At 54.0% G+C, this 18,142-nt stretch overlaps 1 protein-coding gene across 3 annotated transcripts in view; it reads left to right on the top strand.

The window, feature by feature from the left end:
- The window catches only part of Ikzf3 (IKAROS family zinc finger 3), a 59,518-nt gene extending 48,387 nt beyond the window's left edge, over positions 1-11,131 (top strand). For 2 of the 3 annotated variants that reach the window (XM_023718060.1, XM_023718062.1), the window contains one exon: positions 10,323-11,131. In XM_023718060.1, the coding sequence (XP_023573828.1) occupies positions 10,323-11,023 (701 nt within the window). In that variant the 3' untranslated portion in view covers positions 11,024-11,131. The remainder of the gene's footprint in view (positions 1-10,322) is intronic. The other variant, XM_023718061.1, reaches the window with a different exon arrangement.
- The last annotated feature ends 7,011 nt before the right edge of the window (positions 11,132-18,142 follow it).

The following is an 18,142-nucleotide window of genomic DNA, read 5'->3' as shown; positions in this document are numbered from 1 at the left end:
AGACCCTTGCGCTTGCCAGGCAAGCGTGTATTCTACTGAGCTATCTCCCCGGCCCTGTGTGCTTTTATTCTTCGTGGTTCATTTTGAAAGCCCTAGCAAATAAACAGTGTTAACTGAAGGCTGCTCAACCAAAGACAGGGCATTTGGTACCCAGTGTCCTAAATGGAGGTGGTGCTCGGGCACCTTCCGCCTTCTCTCCGAATGACATGTTTACGCAACTCAGCAAGATGTCCAAGGTAGCCCGTTCGTGACCTCTTGTAACTGTATGTTCCCAATCAGTTCGGTTAGCACGCGTGAGCATTTCCCTGCTCTGAAACTCCTTGTCATGTCATCTTCTTCAATGTGATGCTTGACTTTAAGGTAAAGTCGCTGGGCTCACAGATTTAAATAACATGGTCTGATTCAATCGTTTGTCTTCTTGGAAGTTCATTTTTATGCCAGTGGCTTGCACGTTGTCAAAAACTACAGCAGAACGGGATGACTAAGAGGTAATTATGTTCATTAAAGTGCGAGGACTCCCGGACGGCAAGGGTATTTTGCTGAATTCTCCCAGATGTTTACATGCATGTGACCATGATATTTAAAATAGCTTTGTAGTTGGAACTAGACAGCTGAGTTGGATGTATCAGTTTTGTTCCAAACTGAAAGTTGGCGATATTGAACTAAAATAGTTATCACATTAAAATAGGCCTTTCTCCTTAATCTTAGAAAGCTGTCAATATTGTTATCGAAAGCTACTTGCTGCTACTGATTTCTTACTTCAGTTTTATTTTCTGTTTATTCTTTCCAGTAGCTTTTGTGGAGACCAGGCCTGCCTGGTTCTTAAATCTGGCTAAATTTAGTTCTGGTCTATATCGCATTTTTACAAGCAGACATTCTGTGTGAATGACAGGCAATACTGAAAGAACCCATAGATTCCAACGTTACCTAACTTGATATTTCTGGTTATTTATTTTTGCTAAATGAAGGTTTTATACTCTTCTAACGGTGCTAAGAATGAACAGGGTCACATTAGCGCTGGAGCATCCGGCTCCGGGAGATTCCCCCCTCCCCCTCCTTGGTGGGCACCGTGGGGGCGCGAGGTGGCTTCCTCACAGGGGATAAGCACAGGTGACCGATTGTCCTCTTCAAACATCACCTGTCCATCTCTGGATGTTCAGTTATGTGAAGAGCTTTCGACTGGCATACAGAAGAAAGCTCGTGCTGTTATTTTATGGTGCGAATGTGTCTTATTTTGGGGAAGTTTTGATTCTGGGACGGGCAGAGACTGGCCTGGGAGGGGTGGGGGAGAGAGGCGAGGAGGACACCTGAAGGGCTCAACTCCCACCCGGTTTTGGCCAGTGCACTTTCATCTGTGAGAACTCAATGTTGGGGGTGCATAGCTGGTTCTCAGAGCTGCCCTAAACCTGTGGTCACTGTCATAAAAGTCACTGTGATATTTTCACCGGGGAACATATGACCACGCTTTGCACACGTGGGTCCATGTGGCCGTGCCTGACACCTCAGGAGTCTGTCCCAGGCATTTGTCACTGCCTCCTCCCCTGCTCCTCCAGACTCGGCACAGACGCTGACCCCAGGTCTCACTCCTCTTCTGAGCTGGCAGGGTCAGGATGAGTGCTTGATTAGAGCCGAGGTAGCAACTGCAGGGGCTCAAGGCCCAGAGTTAACAGAGGCCCTTTTCTCTTTTTGGCAAATTGTGGTACAGAGCAGTTTGAAAAGCACCAGATTAGAAGCCCAAAGACCCAGTTCTGTTACAGCTCTCGTTTCTCAGCTGTGTGTTCAGATAGTTCTTGTAACCTTCCCGGCCTCTCCATATACTCATCAGTGAAGTGAGGAGGCTCAGGAGGTGTTGAAGTGACCAGGGTCACTTCTGGCTCTCAGAGCTGCCCTAAACCTGTGGTCACTGTCATAAAAGTCACTGTGATATTTTCATGGGTGAACATATGACCACGCTTTGCACACGTGGGTCCATGTGGCCGTGCCTGACACCTCAGGACACCAGGGTCACTTCAACAGCTACAACAACTCAATGACAATAGTCAGAAAAGAGATCTAAGGCATCAACGATGAAAACAGTTCATGTTCACACAGCCTGTGTAACTTTGCTACCTTTTCTCATCTCTGAAGATGGGGTGTTTATGTGAGAAATCCTATCATATGTTTGAAGATGGCTTTTTTTGGGTTGGTTTTTATGTTTGTGGTCCCAGGGATTGAACCAAGGGCTTCATTTGTATATGTTAGTCAGGTGTCCTGCCGCTGCACAGAGCCACATCCCCAACCCCTTAGTCTGTATATGAGGAAGATATTACTAAATCTGAGAAGTGAAAAATAAGTTGCATTTGTTCACCACTTATATATTTCACCTGGGGCAGCCCCCTTCCTTCACCCTGGTGTCACGACTGTGGCCACAGCTCCCGGCAGGGGCTTGCCCCAGGGCACCCTCTGAGGTGCCCAGCACTCCGCGTCCCGCACGCTAAAGCTTTGTTTGCCTCTCTGGGTCACCGAGCCCCATCAGCCTTGCGATGGAAGGAACAGGACTGTCAAGGGAAGAACAGACGGCAGTGACAGAACACGTGAGGCTGGCACTCCCCGGCCTCTTCCTCTCCTCTCGGGTCTCTCCTACACTTCCTCTCCACGGCCCCATTTTCTGAAAAGGCTCAGCCGCCAGGGAAATGGCAACGGGTGAGGTGTGAAGCAAGAATGAGTCACCCCTGTGGATCCGTGCTGCCGGCTGCACGGCCCCGAGACCAAGCGCGGCTGCCCTGACCTCCTGAACCGCTGCGACCTGTGGGAGGGAGCCCCGGCTTCCACCCAGCAGAGCCAAGCCGGGGAGGGGGGACGGATCCCGCGCATTTGGAGCACGGAAACCCTGTGAACAAATACCGGTCAAATCGCCACAATTTTTCTAATTCTCCAAGAAATTTTGAGTTGTTTTGTGCCAGTACCTGCACAGCCCCCAGCTGTGAGAACTCAGCAGCGTCCAGACCACTGGTCCTCTCCAGAAGACAAGCGGAACGCTCCTCGAAGCCACCTTCTGTTCACTGGCCTCAGCTTAGGCCGTCCGCAAGCGCCTGGGCCGTTTCCCTCCCGGGGGAGAAGGGTTGACTAGGCTCTGCATTTTCTCATTTCTGATTTTCATGCTTGCCCCTAAACCAATGTGATTCAGAGCAACGCTTTTACCGTAGCATCTTTGTATTTTTTCAAAGCTTGTGTGTTGCTTCATTAAAGAGCATTTTCATGTTGAAAGAGCATGTGAACGGATCATTTGGTGAGGCAAACAGTTGGTGAGGTTTTGACACTTGAGCAAACACCAGCTCTTCTCCCTCAAGCGGCGAGTGGGAAGTCACCAGCTCTGCTTAGCCCAGCAACAGGAAGCAGCACAAGCCTGTGTCCAAGAGCAGAGAGCAGGGATGTCTCCTCAGGGTGTCTAAGGGCAGAGAGCATCTTCTCCCACCTGCTCCTGAAGGCTCTGTGGCCCTGCAGGTAGTCCCAGGTCATCGAATTTCAGGGATCTCAGGAACCTCTGGGGCCACAGGGACGTAGCAGGTGGTGACAGCAGGGCCACACCTGCAGCCCCAGCCTCCTCCCTTTCCTAGGTCATGGGTCACGTGTGCCTCAGAGGCTGAAAGTCTGGAAAAGCCCTGGAGGAAGTAGTCACTCTGTCCCCAGGAGGATGAGTCTCCTCGAGAGAAGGACAGACCTCGCTGTGACTCCCTCAGGACAGGGGACAGCCAGGCGGGCTGCCGCAGCGTCCCACAGAACACAGAGGCTTGTGCGGCAGCTGCAGAATGTGATCTCCCCGCCGCCCCCTTCCCACCGCACCTTGTCCGCTGCCCACTCCTGAGCAGAGCCTCAGCGAGCTCAGCCCCTCGGGGGAAGGCTGGGGCCTCTGCGACCACCGCAGCTGCTTTCTTCCCACATGCCCGCCTTTTCCGGGACGTGTGCTTGGCACGGGGGAGTGCTACACGGCAGGAAAATGATAATACACGGCAGCAAACACGTGCAAGGGGCCTGAGAAAGTAAAGACTTCAAGAAAGCCGTGTGCCATTCTCTCCAAGGATTTGTGTTATTTTTCCAAAGGTCAGTTCACTTTGCCTCCGTCTCCCAGAAGGAGAATAAAATCGGAACCACACAGTCCACGGGCCGGAGCCTCCCAGGCTGCCTCCAGCCCGGCCTGCAGCCTGCATGCCTACCTCTGTTCTGTGAACGGCCGCGGGGCGAGTGCGCTGCCCTCTCTCTGCCCCCTGCACCCCAGAGGTGTGGAATAGCCCTCTCCTTGCTGCAGGCAGAAGTGTCTCCACCTCCCTCACCACCACCTGTGGTGACAGGCAGGCTGCCCTGAGAGCAACCGGGCAATGTGTGCCCGCTGTGGGCAGCAAGTCATCCCCCTCTTTGCACCCTGGTGGCTGCTCTGCGCAGCAGCGTCAAGGATGCTGACTTGTAATGCAATGGAGTAAGGCGCTGAGTCCCTGTCTGATTGCGGCGAGGCCTGAGCTCCTCGGAGCGCAAGCGCGGCGCTGAGCGAGTGGCGGCGGTCACGCCAGCAGGTCTGTGCCAGGCCTCGTCAGGCCCTTTATGGAATCACAGCCTGTGTCTCAGAAATACTTCTTGCCATCCTTGGTGAGAAGTGGAGCATGCCTGTCATCTCAGCACTTGGGAGGCTGAGGCAGGAGGATCGCCATGAGGTGGAGGCCAGCCTGAGCTACATGTAAGTGAGTTCAAGGCCAGACTGAGCTGCACAGCAAGAGCCTAACTCAATAAGACAAATACTTCTTGCCAGAAGCGGCAGCTCCTACCTGTCATCTCTCCTACTGGAGAGACAGCGGCAGAGCATTATAGGCCAAAGGCCAGCCTGGGCCACGTACTGAGCCTGTCCCAAAATAAAACTTTAAAATGAGTTAGGGGTGTAGCTCCGTGGTAGAGCACTTGCCTAGCATGTGTGAGGACCCTGGGACCACACACGGGCATGCGTGCGCACATACCTTAAATGCATTTTCAGGGAAAAAAACCCAGTTTGCAGCCCCTAAGCCCCTTCTTCCCTTGCCTTGGGTCAGCCCCAGCAGAGCCTCTGAAGTCCCTATCAGTGGAGGGGCTGGGCTGCCACAAGCACAGTAGCCTCCAGGAGCAGCAGTGAAGGCACCAGCCAGTGACTGAGGACTGAGGACCTGCCTGTTGGCCTTGGGCTCTTCACCTCCTTAGCTAGTGTCTCATCCCATGAGGCACCGCCCCTAGAAACATGAGACTTTGGGCACAGCGCGAGGACAGAGGGGCCTGGCTGGTTCTTCCCTCCCTCCACGTGGCAGTTAAGAGCCAGTGACCACCTGCTCCAGCTATGCTGCAGGGTCCAGGGCAGGCGGGTGCTGTGTTAGTCACCCGAACCTAGACGTGCGAGAAACACACAGCTGGAGCACGGCCCGCCAGGCGGCCTGGTTTCTAAACTTAGTACTTGCTGTTGCCATTTGAATTTTCGTTGGAAGAAAACCTCTACTCAGCCTGAAGCCAGGATCGTGAGGCGTGAGTCCAACTGGAAGCTGCGGGCTGGGGCTGCTCCTGGCTAAGTGCCTGCTTAGCGTGCGCGAGGCCCTGCGTTCAATCCCCAGTACCACAAAAAAAGAAAAAGAATTAACTAGAAGCTGGACCCGAGGCTGGGAGCACTTCCACGCTTGCAGTTTGACTAACCTTTTTTATGAGCGCATTACTAAAGAAACGTGAGCTGCTGGCTTTTCGTTACTGTAGCTCAGTCCCTCCGAGTTTCGTCCCCACTGAGTCATCGAGTCTACAGGTGACTGATAATCATCTCCGCGCCACCGCAGCTCCAGTTACGGTAACTCGGCAACAGGGGACCCGAGCCCCACAGCGCAAGGTCTGCCCTGGCCACAGGGCTCTGCTCATTTCCACGTGGGGCCCGAGAAGGGGTGGGGGATGGGAGCCGCAGGCCTGGACAGGGAGAGCAGTCTCCAGGGGGAAGGTGACAGAGGTCAGGACACGCCCAGCCCACCTGTAGGCCTCAGGGCCTCTGTCGCAGGTGACAGCATGGAGCACTGTGATGATCCTCAGGAACTGCAGCGCATGGGAACCCTGACAGGGCCAGAGCACCCAGAGCCACCACCGCAGCCACTTGTCCGCTGCCTTGGCGCTGCTTCCAGGCCTGTGGCTGGCCTCAGGGTCCTCCTGCAGGGAATGTGTCAAAGACAGTTTTTTGATGGGAGTGAGACAGGGCCCCAGACGATTGCTCTGGCACAGGCTTACCTCCCTGTTGTGTCCCATCCAGTCCCAGGAGGAGCCAGTGTTCTTTGCATACCCTTGCGCCCAGGCCTTTGTCCAGAAGCTGTCAGGTTGGCCTTAAGTGGTGGGAACAGGACAAAGCCACCTGTGTGGGTAAGACTTTTCTCTGCCCTCCCTGGCCTTATGTCCTCCTACAATTCTGGTCCCCTTCCACATCACTGCCTTCCTGAAAGGCCAGCGTCACCTGCTGTTTGTTCGGGCCCCAGCCCCTGGCCGGGCCTTCAGGAAGCCCCTCAGCGCACCCCTCTATGGGTGTGATTGTCATTTTTATTCTGGAGTTTCCAAAAACCTAGGCCGCAACCATTAGGAGGCACACAGGACTTTTAAAAACTTTGATCCAGGACCATCAGCAAACTAAAGCACCTGTTTAGGCAGAGCACAGTAGCTAGGGTTCGATCCCCCATGTGCTGTGCTGGCCCTGCGTGCAGTGCACGCTGAGACAGCGATTGAGACTGGGCGTGGTGGCACGCGCCTGTAATCCCAGCACTTGGAAGGCTGGAAACGAGAGAATCACTAAGAGTCCAGTCTACGTAGCGAGATCCAGTAGGCCCTGTCCTAAATACAGGAAAACAACAACAAACAACAACTTTGATCCATCTGCCAAGAAAATCATTTTCCTTTGAGCTCTTTCAGTCTCTAAAAACATGGGCAGTACTGAAGAGAAAGCCTGAGGCTGACGCTGACACTCCGGTCTCAGTGCACGTTTCACGCTTGGTCACCAATTCCTGACCCTGAGCGGGGATCCCAGCCCCCAAAAGCCCGCAGCAATCGCTGATCACAGTGAGCACAAATTTGCTTTGCATGATCACCTCCTACTTGTGGCGAGTGATTCTGGGTTTCCATTTATGTTAGTGATACAAAATTTCCTTTAAATGTTTTAATTTAGAAAAAAGAAAATGTGAACTGATTCAAACAAATCAGGAAAAAAAGCACCACGCTGTGCTTACCTAGGGCCTTCTCCATGCCAGGAGCAGCTGTAGCATGTCTAGTGGCCCTGAGGGACCGCTACAATTACCAGGATCCGTTCACAGGCGGTCACACCACTAGAAACCGTTGGAGCCGTACCAAGCTGAGTCGGTGCGGCACTAGAACTCATTCTCTCAACTGCCACCTGGGCCAGGTGCACAGATCCTGCAGACCTGAAGGAAAAGACCTGAAAATGCTTTCTTTCCTATTCTTGGTATTGCCAGATGTGATGGTGCGAGCCTATAATCCCAGCACTAGGAGGCTGAGGCAGGAGGATCGCCCTCAGGGCAAGGGCAGAGCCATTCTGAACCACTACTGATATCCTGCGTCAAAAAAACAAAACTAAACTGAAAACGTATTTCTTGGTATATCTTTTTTTTTTTCTTTTTCTTGTTTTGATACTGGGGTTCAGACTCAGGACCTCTCACCTGCCAGGTCTTATGCCCCTGAGCTATCTCCCAGCCCCTACTTGGTATATCTCTAATCAGATGCTTCTCTATGCATGTCGTGAGCAGTGCCACTTTCTGCCTTCATTTTTGCCCCCCTCTTGACGAGGAATCCTTTCTTACCTCTTGGACAATCTAAATCCCATCAGTTTATCAAGACTCTTTTCAAAATTTACAATTTTCCCGGAATACCTCCCTCCCCTAAGTACTCCTGAAGTCTTTGCTTTCCCTTAGTATATATACTATGTACAAGACAGGTGTGGTGGTGTATGCTTGTAATCCAGCAGTCTGGAAGGCTGAGGCAGGAGGATCACAAGTTCTAGCCCAACCTGGACAATTTAGCAAGATCCTGTCTTCAAATAAAAAAGGGTGGGCCGGCCAAATAGCTCAGTGGATTAAAGTGCCTACAAGCAGGCGCAGGGACAGGGATCCAATGCCCCGGCCTGCCTCGCCGGCTCCGCCCCCAGGGTGCGCTGGGATGGTGATTGAGACTGGGCATGGTGGTGCGGGCCTGTAATCCCAGGTCTTAGGAGACTGTAAACAGGCGGATTACTACTAGTCTGATCTAGTAGTGAGACCCTGAACACCCTATAGACCCTTCCCTAAAATAAAAAAAAAAAAAAAAAAAAAGAGTGACAACTAAAAAAGAACTTGAGATATGGCTCAGAGCAGAGGCCCTGGGTTCAGTCCCCACGCTGGGAGAAATAAGACAGACCAATATATCATTTCCACCCAACCATCTTACACTTGCCTAGACAGTACTTAAGATTTCTCCCCTGCCTGTCTCACATGTGGCGTTTGGAATAAAATCCAAAGCCCCAGAGAGCGGGACAGCCCTTCACAGCTCCTAACCTGTAGCCTTTCTGAAGCTCCATGTGAGCAGGTGGCTCCCCTCCCGCTGGGCTGCACCCCGGCCCTGGGTCTGCTGGTGCTTTCTGTACTCCATCACCAAACCTTGCATGCACTGCCCAGTTCTCTAAGCCTGGCCGCCTAGGAAGCGGTTATGCAAGAGCGGCCCAGGGTGAGTCAAGCACCCCAGAGCCGAGGTCAGTGAGTGACTTCACCTCACCTCCAGCCCCAGCTCGCTCGCCACACTCCCTGTTCCTCCTGCCACTTGGCCCTGTGTCGACGCAGCCCAGCCCAGGGCGTGGGTCAGTCCCTGTCCCAGTCCCTGTCCTTGCCTCTCTCTGTCTCTGTCTCCCTCCCTCTCTCCTGACACACAGCACCCACGTACTCTGCCGGCGCCGACTCTTGTTTTCAGAATCTCTCTTTTTTAAAAAAATTAATTTTATTGAGAAAGAAATAGCAATGAGACAGTTTTAAAACAAGTTAGGACAGTTACAATAATACATTGCATATTGTCTTCATAGTAGTTATTCATAGTACAAGATGCAGACATGATATCTTGTCTAAACACTATTAATATAAATCTTTCTTCTCATTGAACTAAGAGAAAGTAGTTGTAGGGGCCGAGGAGATGGCTCAGTGGAATAAGTGCTTCCCTGGCAAGTGCAAGGGCCTGAGTTCAATCCCCCGCTCTGGGGAAAAAAAAAAAACTACGGCCATGCTTGGAATGCCTGTCATTCTGGTCTTATAAATGTGTGCTGCTATGGTTAGGATAGATATATAGCTACATTCTCTTAATTCAGTGAATAGAGGGATTTGTTCTAATAGTGTTTGTAAATAGGGTATCATGTCTGCATCTTGTACAACAAGTAAGCACTGGGAAGAGAGTATGCAATGTGTTAATTATTGGAACTGTCCTACCAATTTGATTTGAAACTGTCTCATTGCTATTTGTTCCTCAATAAAATTATGGAAAAAAATAAAATAAATAAATGTGTACTGCTTCTAATGTCATATCAATTACTGCTATACTCTCTCGCAAGTAAATGTTTGTTTTTTTAAAAAAAAAAAAGTAATAAAAGAAAATGAGGCAAGAAAAAAATGTCATAGGACTGTCCTGCTACAGTGTTGTACATGGTTAGATTTCAGAATCTCTCAGCAGCTAACTGGAGAAGTGAGAGGAGGCGACCGCAGGTGTCAGGTGTGAGACAGACCACGCCTCGGATGCACCTTCAGGCGGCGAGGACGCCGCTCTGGGCAGGCACGGGGTCCCCGGGGCTCCTTCCCAAGGCCGCTCTAGAGCTGCTGCTGGGCGCTGCTTGCCTCCCGCATCAGCCCGCACGGAGCTGAAGTCCGGGGCTGTTTGCTCTGACCTCTGTAGCTATTTTCTGATCCCACTCTCCAAAACGTCCATGCCCCTGGCGACTGTTAGCACAAGAAAAGAACCAGCCAGAGAAGGGCCTGGGCAGTGGCTCCGTCTGCTGCGCGCTCTGGCAGGCCTGCAAGGCGAGGCCTGCGCCGCGCCCCTCCGCACAGCGCAGTCTGGCCTGCTCCTTCCCACCTCCGTTCTGCTGCACAGACGCAGCCCACCAGGGCCAGCCCTGCCCTGCCTTTGCCTGTGGGCTTTGGCAGCCGTGTCCCTGAGGCCGCAGCGTGGAGCCAGGCTGTTCCCGAGTAGCGGCAGCTTCTGCTTCCTCATCTTGAGGACTCTGGAACAGCAGCCCCCCACGTTCTGAGCTGTGCAGTTCCCTGCGTAACCCTCCCTCTCACTCCTTCCAGGGGAGAAGCGCCACTGCTTCGACGTGAGCTATAACTCCAGCTACCTGTACGAGGACAGTGAGATGATGCAGACCCGCATGGACCAAGCCATCAACAGCGCCATCGGCTACCTCGGTGCCGAAGCCCTACGCCCCCTGGTCCAGACACCGCCCGCGCCCCCGGCCTCCGAGATGGTTCCGGTCATCAGCAGCATGTACCCCATAGCCCTCACCCGGGCCGAGATGCCCAATGGTGCCCCCCAGGAGCTGGACAAGAAGAACATCCCCCCGCCAGAGAAGAGCCTGCCTTCCGACAGAGCCCTCTCCCCCAACAACAGCGGCCACGACTCCACAGACACCGACAGCAACCACGAAGAACGCCAGAATCACTTCTACCAACAGAACCACATGGTCCTGCCCCGCGCCCGTAATGGGGTGCCACTCCTGAAGGAGGCCCCGCGCGCCTACGAACTCCTCAAGCCCCCGCCACTCTGCCCAAGAGACTATGTCAAGGTGGTTACCAAGGATGGGGAGGTGACAGATGTGTTCCGGTGTGACCACTGCCGCGTGCTCTTCCTGGATTACGTGATGTTCACCATCCACATGGGCTGCCACGGCTTCCGAGACCCCTTCGAGTGTAACATGTGTGGGTACCGCAGCCAAGATCGGTACGAGTTCTCGTCTCACATCGCCAGGGGCGAGCACAGGGCCATACTCAAGTAGGGTCTGGCCAGGCTGAGGCGCTCCCCAGGGACTGCACACCCTGTTAATGGCCTCCAAGTCCAGGATTCCTTCTACACCATTCTTAATAAGCAGAGAAACACTGTCCATTCCGGAATGGCTAGTTGCTCCTTGTGGGATACCTTTGTTTTCCCACCAGTTGAATTTTATGAAATTTAAAAGACCAAAGAAATCTTTAGTCTTTACCTTTTCTTTCTTTCTTCCTGTTTCTTTTGTTTTGTTTTTTGAGACAGGGTCTCACTGTGTAGGCATGGTGGTCTCAAACTCACAACAATCCTCCTGCCTCGGCCTCCTGAGTGCTGGACGTGCAGGTCTGTGCCACCACACCTGGTTCAGTCTTAGTCTAAAAGAGTTGAAACAACTTTCAAATTTAGCACCACTAGACTTTTTTTTTTTTTGAACTGGGAGCTAAATCCAAAGCTTGCAGCAGAACTGCACCCCCCAGCCCTGCCTAGATTTTTCTATTATTATTTTGAGACAGAGTGGCTAAGCGACTAAATTGGCCGTGCTGGACTTGAACTCACACTCCTGCCTGCGTCTGCGGGAGCGCTGGGACTACAGGTGTGCGCACAGCGACGCTCAGCAGAACACACCTTTAATCTTTCTGTTTTTGAAAGAGGTTTTCAGTGTTTTATGTTTGGGGGTACTTTTGGTGTTGGGGCCCACAGGCCTGAGCCTCCGCCTTAGGAGACGCCTGGGGTCTGTGGGCTGCGCCCAGGTGGACAGAGGCTCCCGGGCGGGCGGCGCCTGCTGCTCCCGCCTGCTCGGCTGGAGGTTAGGGGGACCCCGGTGTGACCTGAGCCTTACGCGTGGCACTCAGGCACACATCCGGTGCCTTGCGCACCCCGTTTCCCGCCCTCCACCTCCCGCTCCCCTTCCAGTGTGAGGAAGTCTACAGAGCGAGGAGCAGAGCAGCCCGGAGGCAGCCTCTGTCGGTGCCACAGCGCACCGCACCGCTCAGGTCGCACGGAGCCAGCGGTCCAAGGATGTGTCGGGCAAGCTGTCCCCAGAGGGTGTCGCGCAGGGACACGAAGCCTGCGATTTTCGTCCTCCTGGAATTGGACTGGGCAGGCCAGGAGCCCTCCCGCCCCTCTGCGGGAGCGCGGTCGCCTTCCCGGCCACTGCTGCTCCCTTCCCTGACAGCAGCGACCCTGTTTTCTGCACGGAAGCCACAACCCGGGCAGGGCCGTATCCACCTGCCCTGCAGGCCCGGCCGGCCGGAGCGCACCCCGGGCTGCGGAGCGGGCGCGCGCTCTGCTGGACGGGAGGCCGAGACAGGAGGCGCTCCCCGAGATCGCTTCCTCCCTCGGACTCCGATGCAGGTGCCCTGAGCTCGCCAATCTAAGGAAGCCTCCGCGCAGAGAGGAGCAAGCTGGGGGCGCAGCGCGGCCCTGCTGCAGAACCGCGGGGGGCGCCGCCCTCCGGGCCGAGGAAGAGCGCTGGGGCTCAGCCAGAGGGGCACGCTCGGGCAGGCCTACGCTCTCGCTCCCTTCTGCTCCCCTGACGAGGAGAACTCTCCCGTTTCGCCAGGAAAACTTTTGCTCTTGTTTCAGACATCGCTTTGGAGTGTGCCGCTTTCTCCCCATGTAGCCCCTCAGGATGTGTAATCGCCATAGTGTGTTTTAAATAAATTGGACAGAATCCTCGCTGGCCATGTACGGGTGCACTGTGGCTCTGCAGCCAGGCCAGCAGCTGGGTCTCACTCTGTGCAGGTAACAGATTTCCGTCGCTGAAGGAGGCAGAGCATTTTTCAGATGGTGCGCACACTGAGGCGTCCCGAGGCTCGGAAGGAACACAGAGGCCGCTGCTGTGAATTACAGGGAAAGAAGGTGTGAGACCTTTAGCGTACTGGCCCACGTAGGGGAATTAAAGACCCAAACACAACAAATGGGACTTGCCTAGAGTTTCTAAAAGAAACAATGGGAAGAGAAGCCAAACAGCGATAAAAATTGTAAGGGGGGCAGGGGGACAGGGTGGACGACTTGTGTAGCAGTTCCACTGTAGAGCCCTGAAAGTATTTAACATGTTTAAAGTACAAAACAGGGCCAGCCATCATGGCGCACACCTATAAACCCAGCACTTGGGAGGCTGAGGCAGGAGGATCTCCTCGAGCTCAAAGCCAGCCTGGGCTACAAAATGAGTTTAAAAGCAGCCTAAAATTACAGAGATCCAACTCAAAAAATGAATAAATAAAATACAAAATAAAACTTAAAAGCCACCTCTAAAATGAAAAAACTGAAATAAACCAACCTAATCATTTGTTTAAAAAAGAAGGGCCAGGGAACTGGCTCAGTGGAATAAGCACTTGCCTGGCAAGCGCAGTGGCCTGAGTTCAATCCCCTGTTCAAAAAAAAAAAAGCCATCTAGTGGGCCTTCCGCCTGTGCCCTTACCCTCCCGTCCCCATGGGACAGGAGCTGCTGTGGGCCAAGCCAGCGTCTGCAGGAGAAATTCTGTAGAAGACCTGCCAGGCGCTGGCGCAGAGAAGCCGCTGCAGTCCCAAGAACACCAGGCTCCGAGGCAAGCCGTGTGGATGGGCTCTTGGGTGGAGGGCTCTCCCGCGACATTAAACTCCTGAAGGTCTAGATAAAGGAGTGGAGCCACAGGGCCCTTCCTCTTCCTCCTCCTCCATCAGGCGACAGGGTTCTATCTGGCGTCAGTTTTCTATAAAAAAAAAAAAAAGCCCCAGGCACGGCCCGAGTTCTGGGCAGCCATCCTCGGGGATAAAGGCATCAGTCCTGTGGTCACCATGGCCAAGCAGGCTCCCGGCGGAGACTCCAGCCCTGCCTCCAGCTGTTGCTTCTTCTGAAGTGGTGGCAGACAGACCCAAGGTGAGTGTGACACGAGGGACCCGGAGCCCACTGCTCAGCCTGAGGGGCGGACGCCTGTGTGACCCTCAGGTCACCCCTGAGCTCCAGGACCACACTGACCACGCAAGCGCGAGCTTCCACATACACATCTTCTTGTCCTTGAGGCAGGGCTTCAGTAGGTAGCCTGCACTCATGGCGAGCCTCCCGCCTCAGCCTCCTGAAGGCTGGGATCACAGGCGTGCCCGGCTTCCCCCTGCACTGCATGACTCTTCCCGAAAGCCTACTGTGGGGCCTGCAGATGCCCCCCATCCTTCTCGACCCTGTGAATTGGGCACCAAGCTCTGCACGAGTCCCATGGCCATTTGTAAATCCAGCACTGTGGCGGGGGTCCGGAGGCCTGTTTGCCAGTTGCTGTGCCCCTCAGTGGGCGAGTCCGGCTGAAGCACTGAACCTCTAAAACTAAGTTTTCTTGGCCCTCAATGAGTCAGAGTTAGACCTTCTCTGGGGTCCCTTCCAGCTTTCAATTTCTGTGTAATCATGCAGCAAACACATTTTCTAAGGCTTGAATGTTGGGGTGTAAACAGAAGCATCTATACATGAGAATGTTTCACATTTCTTTGGTGTGAAAATGGTAAGGTGTTAAGTTTTTCCTTTAACCACTGCGGCGCAAATCTGAAGACTGCAAGGAGGAGCAAAAAACAGGAAGGCACTGTGATCGTGCCCGGGGTCGACACACACACTGGCACCTGCAGCAGCTTGCCAGGCCCCGCCCCCTTTTTAAAGACAGGGCCTCGCTGTGTAGCCCAGGCTGGCCTCACACTCATGGAGATAGACCCTCCTGCCTCGGCCTCCCCAGTGCTGGGATGACAGGCGTGCGCCACCACACTCAGCTCTTCTTTTCACATTTTAAGAACTTGTTCTAGGGAAAATAAATTCTGCTTCCAGGAATGACTCCGTGGAGTCTATTTACAAATTGAGAGCCAGCTTTACAGACAGGGCTACCAGAGCCAAAACTCGCGAATTCCTGGTGGGTGGATGCCAGTCTAAAGGGCTGACACCGGGGCTCACACCTAGCTCCTGGCAATAAGCGTCGCTGTCACAGTGCACAATGGATGCTCCTTCTTGGTAGCACCGTGTCTGTCCCCAGAAGAAAGGGTCTTATGAAATCCAGGGCAGCCGCGCCAGTGCGCGTGAGCATCCAGCCACGAGGCAGGTGCAGGCTGCGGCGCCTCTTCGGCCTCACGCTGCGCCTTCGCTCTCTGCTGGACACCCAAGGCCCTGGGAGGGCGCTGCCCGGTACCTGTTCCACTCCCACGCACGCTGCTGGCTCCTGGGGGATGAGAGAATCGGGGCAGGGAGCATCCCCCCACTAGTGTTAGCATCTGCCAAAGAGGCCGTTGTGTCTGTCTTGAGATGGTGGACAGAGGCCCCTTCTGTCACCCCAGGGTGGGATGATGGTGGGGACCTCCCCCCAGCCCCTCCCTCACCCTGTGACCACTTTATTCTCCCGAGGTTGCTTCTGTGGCAGACAACCATCCACAAAGCCTACACATCTGTGGTAGCACCCTCAGGCCCAGGGTGGTCCTCCAGGGAGGACCTACAGCCAGGTGTGCTGGTGCCCCCCCATCGTCCCAGCCCTCAGGAGGCTGAGGCAGGAGGGTCGCAGCCAGTTCAAGGCCAGCCTGGGTTGCATAGTGAGTCCAAGGCCAGCCTGGACTACATAGCGAGACTCTGTCTCCAAATGCTTACACACACACACACACACACAAAAAAAAAAAAAAAAAAAAAAAAAAAAAAACCCCTCCACATTCTTAAATCCTGCAGCCATAGTCTGTACCGTGCGCAGGCCCACCTCAGGCTGCACCGCCTTGCAGTATGCCGAGGCTGCGTCGCCCGCTCCTTCCTTTCTCACCATCCCTCTTGCAGGCAGGCTCTCCCCTCACACCAGGCAACCACAACCTGGGGGCTAAGCAAACCCACAAAAGTTCCCTTGCAGCCAAGGTGCCGGGTTGGGGTGGAGGAAGCGAAAAGAGCGCCTCTGTCCCCAAGTCCTCTGCAGCTCTGGGGGTGCAGGGCAGCGGGAGCTGGCCGTCAGAACGGAGCACCCCACGGGGCCCAGCACTGGCTCACCTGCGTGGCCGCCTGTTCTGAGCCACTCCTGACTCGGCTCCAAACCTGGGCAGGGACAGAAGGTCTCACCTTTTAAACACAGGGCCCAGGATGAAAACGACCCAGCGTTCTGGCACACAGACAAGTGCTGAAGCACAGACCTTGGCGGAGACTTTGGGCCAGCACCGGTGCTCCGGCAGCCTCTGCACGCTGTGTCATTCCTCGTCCTCCTTTCCCCTGCTCTGTGTAAGGCTCCAAATGCTCCAAGCGGAAAACAGGCCTGAGGAGCGGGCCTGTGGCCCAGTGATAAACCACTCTCTGGGATGGCCCAGGCCCTGGTCCACTCCCAGCACCAAAGCATTACTTCCAGGAAGGACGTGTCCCAGGACTTCCAGTAAGATGACCAGGACAATGACGTCCTGACTTTAAAATGCACCCCACCAAGCCAAGTGCAGTGGTGGACCCCCGTCATCCCAGCACTCAGGAGGCTGAGGCAGGAGTGTCACCATGAGTTCAAGACCAGCCTGAGCCATAGCATGAGACTCTGTTTTTAAAAAATAAAGAACAAGGGCCGGGGAGATGGCTCAGTGGAATAAGCGCTTCCCTGGCAAGCACAAGGGCCTGAGTTCAATCCCTGGTTCCACCAAAACAAATAAAGAAAGAAAGAACAGTTTGATCCCTGGTACCACCCCTGGGTGCACTGAGCCGGTGACCAAGTCCAGGTGTAGTGGCGCATGCCTGCAATCCCAGCACTGGGGAGGCTGAAAACAGGAGGATCACTACCAGTAAGAGCTGCGCAGTGAGACCCTGTACAAAAAAGAAAGAACAGAAGATAAGCAAGCAGCATGTCTCTTACCTCCTAAAGAATGGGGCACTTTTTAATGTTCACACAGAAAACATAGTTGAGGAAATGTCTATAGGCAGAAGGGCTTAGCGTTAAGTGCCTGAAAAGAAGACAATTTGACCTGAAGTACAAGGTCAGGCCATGTAGGAAAGGCACTGTGTTTTAGGGCAGCAGGGAGAACGGTCCTGCGAGCCACCCCGAGACCAGGGCCGGGGACCAGCCCATGAGGACGTGGGGTGGGAAGGGCCTAACGGAGAGCCGGGCCCTGCGCTCGGCTCGCTCGTGTGAGCTCATGGAGGAGCCCAGACTGTGCTGCTGATTTCCCGAGAAGCTGCCCGTAGCTAACCAGGTGTCCTCCCCTTGAGGAACCCAGGTGGCGCGCTTCTCAGGCATGGTGGCCAGGTGCCGCCGTTTGACCCTAGAGCCTTGCTATTTTCACTAAGGATGTAAGAATATCTACCTTCCAGGGTGCTGGGAGGTTTGGTGTAGTTTCTTTTGTTTTATTTTTGTTTTTTGGCAGAACCAGGGGTTGAACTCAGGCCCTTGCGCTTTTATTCTACTGAGCCATCTCCCCAGCCCCCTGTTTTGTTTTTTGAGCCAGAGTTTCACTGTACATTCAAGGGTAGCCTCGAATTCATATGTAGCCCAGGCTGACCTCAAACTCACAGTGATTCTCCTGCCTCAGCCTCTTAAGTGCTGAAATTACAGGCATGCGCTACCACACTTGGCTAAATTTGATGTAATTTTATCTATAAGGTAATGTTATTTTTTTTTAAGTCTTATTTATTTATTTGGTACAGGGTCTAGCTATGCAGCTCAGACTCGTAATGATCCTCCTGTCTCGGCCTCCCCAGTGCTGGGATTACAGGCGTGCGCCACCACACTTGCCAGGCAGGCACTTAGACCGCCGAGCTACCTCCCCAGGCCCTGATGTTACTTTTTATAGGGTGGATTCCGTTGGTTGATTGTAAATTTTCTGCTACATGTGTCTGGGTCTGGGTCTAAAGACATGAAAAACTACTAGAGACGCAGCCAGGGCCAGAACAATAGCGGTACTGCAGAGCCTGCTGGGTCTAAGCTTCCTTCTCACTGTTGGAGTGAGAACCACGCTGACCTTCGGAGCAAGCACAGATTAGCCCCTCAACAGATGGGACCCAGAGAGCGGCTCCCTGCCGCCTGGGCTTCAGCCCCTGGCCCCGAGAGCCCAGAGTTCCCTCAGATGGCTTCTACTATCCATCTCACCGGTGACCCCACCCGAGGTCACTGGGAGAGCAGCCCCCAGGGACGCCTACCACATCCCAAGCTCATGCACACATCATAGAGCCTAACTCCACTTGGAA

This window comes from Octodon degus, unplaced genomic scaffold (genome assembly GCF_000260255.1).
Source record: "Octodon degus isolate 3935 unplaced genomic scaffold, OctDeg1.0 scaffold00056, whole genome shotgun sequence".
Classification (NCBI taxonomy): Eukaryota; Metazoa; Chordata; class Mammalia; order Rodentia; family Octodontidae; genus Octodon; species Octodon degus.
Note: the sequence above shows the minus strand (reverse complement) of the source record. Positions and strands in the feature narration are given on the sequence as shown.